Source organism: Condylura cristata, unplaced genomic scaffold (genome assembly GCF_000260355.1).
Source record: "Condylura cristata isolate star-nosed mole 26May11 unplaced genomic scaffold, ConCri1.0 scaffold00001, whole genome shotgun sequence".
In the NCBI taxonomy this organism is placed as follows: Eukaryota; Metazoa; Chordata; class Mammalia; order Eulipotyphla; family Talpidae; genus Condylura; species Condylura cristata.
The window spans coordinates 19,080,980-19,085,967 of NW_004567102.1; the positions used below are offsets into that span (position 1 = coordinate 19,080,980).

The following is a 4,988-nucleotide window of genomic DNA, read 5'->3' on the forward strand; positions in this document are numbered from 1 at the left end:
ATATATATATATATATATATGCATATGTGCATTCATATACTCATATACATACATATATATATATATATTTCTTCAGAAAAGCCACTGTAAGTGCTAAAAGAGTAGATCTCATATATACATATATAGTATGTATGTATTTTTCACTTTTTAATATAGGGTTACATGGGAAAGGATCAATTATTCATTATCACTTCTTTCTAATAGACAAAGAATTAAAAACACTTGAAAATGAGATTATTCTTACTCCGTAAAATGGTTCATGCAAAGGAGATTAGTAAATTTCTTTTGTAGAACCTTATACTCTACTCATTATACTGGAGTACATTCTAGTTGGTCTAGTATAGGACTTCAAATAACTTTTTGGATGAGCTGATATGACATTTCATCAAAGCAATTTTTTTACTTTAATTATATCTTAGTGCAAGAGCTACATTTTATAAAAACCATAGCAAATTAGTAATTGCATCAGTGATACATAATGTTAATCACCTAGTTTACTGACTGTTGGCAAAGTTGAAGGGTCTAGCTAAGGATTTATAGATGTACATACCTGTGGCACCCATCTGGAGGACACAAAGCTGGTCACTTCTATGACTGACAAGCCAGTTTGGGAAAGCTTATTGATAAATTCAATTTTAATATCTGTAGGAACTATAACCTATAAAAATATTAAAAGTTATTTTTTGTAAGTAGTTGTATACAGAGTCTATTGAAGCATAAATACAAAATTACTTCCTGTAAAAAATCATTTTTAAGATTTTTACATTCAAGTTGTAACAAAAACAATCACATAGTATAGGAATTCCACCAAGGTTTTAGATTCTTCATAAATAATAACATTTAGATTTATCTCTTGAAATACATGGTGTAAAACTAATGTCAAATTACCTTTTCATTCTGCAATCCATCTCTAGGTCCAACTTCTACTACTTTCACATACTCAGGGAGTCCAGGTAACTGGGATGTATCCTGAAATGGAAAAACAAATGGTAAGAAAACTGTAACTGGGTAGACAGCTACACTTGTTTCAAAAGTCACACATTTAAACTTTGTTAACTACTCACCCCAGAAATTAAAAATGGTAGGAAATAAATAATGCTATATTTCAAATACCAACTTCATTTTATTGGTAATAGGAGCCATTTTTTTTTTCATGTAATTTGTGCTATTCAGTCTATGGCTAAATTTCAAAAGATTAACCTCTAATATAAAACTAAGATAGGTGATTTATATGCAGCAACTAAAGAGCAAATCTTTGGAGTCATTCTAAATGTGATGACATACTGTTATTAGAATTTATCTTTATATTAAATGCATCTACCAAACAGTCCTAGAGATGTAGCACTGTATACCTAGAACTTGAGGAGCATGGGTTTGCTTTTCCAAGTAGTTTCCAAAAAGCTGAGGCAAGAATAGAAGGCATATATTTAGTCTTTCCCTGCATCTGGCATTTCATCCAGGACCCAAGCTGTAACAAAGTCCACTAACAGGACCGCACCCCTGGAACGCACACTGGGAACAGCCTAGCTCAGTTCACAATACTGTCTTATCTTTTCCCCAAATGTGAGCTCCAAGAGAGTCTGGATTCTAGAAACTTAATCCCCAAATTCAGTACAATGAACACACCTTAGGAGGACATTCATTTATCATAGGCAAAATAAAAACAAACTTCTAAAACTTCAGTTAACATTATAGATAGACTACAGCTGTTCAGAGTTCACGATCTGCTGGTATTGCTGAACAGAGTTAAGTGTGGACAAGCAATCATCAAGGTACTGAAATGGATAGCTCAAGATACTGATCTGTATTACTTTTTTTTTTTTTCACTTTTAACAAGATGATGAATTTGGGTCAACAAATTTATATTGTCTCATGATATCCTTGGTGAAATCATTAGGATATAATGATGTAATATTTCTTTTAGATACAAGGTGCAGGTATTTTTCTCAAACACAGAAATATTATCCCTAGATTTTGCAGGATACAAGATCTGGATATAGTAATATTTTCAGCTCACTCACTCAGAAAAGGAATCCAGAGGATACCTTTTAATAATTTTAACATACCAAACCTTTAAACAATTACATGAAATAGGGCAACATAATAATTCTGGTTAACCAAGAATGGAAAGAAATCTCATTCTAAACACATCAATGAATGAATGGTATGGGGTAACCAACTATCCTTGTCTTGCCTAAGGGAAGGATTCTCATTCTCATTTAGTCCATGAATGGCACCTGCAGATACATAGTTCTGCCTTGCCTAGCCTAAGCAACATATTCTCATTCTCAGGCAGCCCATGAACAGTGCCAGGTAACTGTTTGGCCTGGACAAGTCTCATCTAGCCTAGACAAAACAACAGAATTCCCATTATCATGCATTCTACGAAGGGGAGCAGACAGCCAGCTAGTCTGGCCTTAGGAACAGTTCTCATTCTCAGTGCAGTCCTCAAAAAGGAGTCCCTAGGGCCTGGCCTGCAGAAGCTCAGATTAGCCCCCCATAAAGAACAAAGGTCTCATTCTAAAGCATCCATCTACAGAAGTATGTGTGTGGGGGGTAGCATACCCTTACTCAGAATAAAGGTAGGATATTCATTTCCATACAGTCCATCAAGGCTATTAGGCAACTACTGAGAGAGGCTCAACCTATTTGAAGGAATCCAATTCATGTCCTCACACAATCCACCAAAGGTATTGGGTAGCCACCCACATAGCCTAGATTAGCCTAGATTAGCCTAGATTAAGGAGGAAAATTCTTCATCTCTTGTAGCCCACCAAGGCTGTTTAGCCTAGGCTAGTCTAGTGCCGTCTTGCCAGCCTGAGCACACACAAATCCTATTTTGGTGTAGCACTCCTAGCCAGACAGTGTCCACACAATTCCTAGATTAGTCTAGTTTAGTCCAGCCTAGCTAGTTTAGGCACACAACACCTAGACTACATAGATTAGTCTAGGATAAACTGCCACCCTAAACTCAAAAAATGCCTAGCCTAGCCTAGCTAAGTTCAAATTATAGTAGTCCTAAGGACAGGTTGACTTGGATTTTGAGGCATATGCTATTTCTACCTGATTAATGAAGTATGTTGAAACTTAACTCCTTTTTTCTTCATTGATTTCAACTTGACCTCCTAAAATGAAATTACAGGCCAGAGAATCACAAGGCCTTGCAAGCTATAAAGTTTCAACAGCTCTATATCATGGTAATAGCTGATTTTCATAAAATATACAGTAACTCTGTCAGGGCAGTCAGGTAACTATCTTGAACCCCAAATGGCACATTCAAATTGAGGCTACCTGACTATCAGACATTCCAATTTGAAAAATCTCGAGTAACAGAAATGTAAAGCTCAAATAGGTCATTAAGATCAAGAACCTACAAAGGTGCATGCACCGTAGTATGTAAGTTCTTCTTTGTGAACATGATCCCCCTCTGACACAAAGGATGGAGAATTCCAAACATACAAAACACCTCTTTTTACTATACAGTCATAGATAGAGGCAACAATAATCCACTGAATTGTTTCCAAAGATTCTATGCAAAAGACCATTTTGGTTTTCCTTCTCTAGCCTTAACCCTGCCAAAATTCCTTCAAATGAATTATGACTTCCTCTCCTATATAAATGTGATCATGACTTTGATGTCTTCATCTGACAGAGCCATCAAGTTTGTCTGTTCTCTCCAAAGTTCTCCAGCATACCCAGATGAATGATCTTGATGGACCAATAATCATCCTTTCCCTTAAAGCATATGATAGTTAAGCATTGATAAGGGGAAGCAGAGGAAAAGCCTATCCTCCACAATCTGACTGTCAATCCTGTGAAGGGTGAGATTTTGCCCTACCTGCCAGCTCATCAGTAAGAAAGTCACATTTACCTTCATTTTCAGCAACCTAACAGCTGCTTAACAGTTCAATCAATAAAGTCGAAATATTTTGGGCTCACATAAAGCCCAAATTACACACCAGCATCATCATTATTGATGTGTTTTCACCTTAGGAAACCCTGGGCTTGCTTTCTTTCTTTTTCTTTCTTAACATCATTCTTAATTTTGCACAGTTTTTCATCTCACTTGTAATCCCCATGGCTTTTCCACCACCAATTTACCCATGTGCCATCACCATAGTCCAGTGCACTTTTCCCACCTCAGTTCCTATCCCATTTCCTCTTTCACCCCCATAAAATGTCTCTGGTATATTGTTGTTAATTGTTTTCATTTTTACTCCATTATGTTTGTTTGTCTCTTCCCACCCCCACTCCATCCTTTACACTCTTGATATGAATGAAACCATCCAGTAGTTTTCTCTTTATTAAGTGTGATCCCTTCCAGCTCCATCCATGTTGCTGCAAAAGGCATGAGTTTATCTTTTTTGATTGCTGAGTAATATTCCATTGCTCATCTGTACCATATCTTTTTAATCCAGTCATCTATTTTTGGGCTTTTGGGTTCATTCCACATCTTCCCTATTGTAAATAGAGCAGACATAAACATGGGGTGTGGATATCCTTTTGAAACAATGTTTGTGTGTCCTTTGGGCATATACCTAGGAGTGGGATTGCTGGGTCATATGGAAGTTCTATTTTTAGCCTGTTGAGAAACTTTCAAACAGCTTTCCATAGTGGTTGTTCCAGTTTGCATTCCCACCAGCAGTGTAGTAGGAGTTCCTTTTTCTACACACCCTCGCCAACATTTGTTGTTGCTAGTTTAATGTGTGCCATTCTTGCTGGTGTGAGATGATATCTCATTGTGGTTTTAATTTGCATTTCCTTCATTACAAGTGATAATAGTGAACGTTTCTTCTTTGGAGAAGTGTCTTTGTAGCTCTTCTGCCCATTTTTTGATGGGGTTGTTCACTTTATTTTTGTTGAGTTTAATCAGCTCTTTGTGTGCCTTTGTGATCAGTCCTTTGTCATTAGTATTGTGTGCAAATATTTTCTCCCAATCAGTCAGGTGTTTCTTTGTTTTGTGTAGCATCTCTCGCTGTACAATAGCA

General features: G+C 36.6%; 1 protein-coding gene across 1 annotated transcript in view; it reads right to left on the reverse strand.

Moving 5' to 3' along the window:
• The window catches only part of HMGCLL1 (3-hydroxymethyl-3-methylglutaryl-CoA lyase-like 1), a 139,197-nt gene that overhangs the window by 97,443 nt on the left and 36,766 nt on the right, over positions 1-4,988 (reverse strand). The window contains exons 2-3 of the mRNA XM_004673584.2: positions 889-969; positions 551-658 (exon numbers count right to left, since the gene is read on the reverse strand). Coding sequence (XP_004673641.1) covers positions 551-658; positions 889-969 — 189 coding nt within the window. The remainder of the gene's footprint in view (positions 1-550; positions 659-888; positions 970-4,988) is intronic.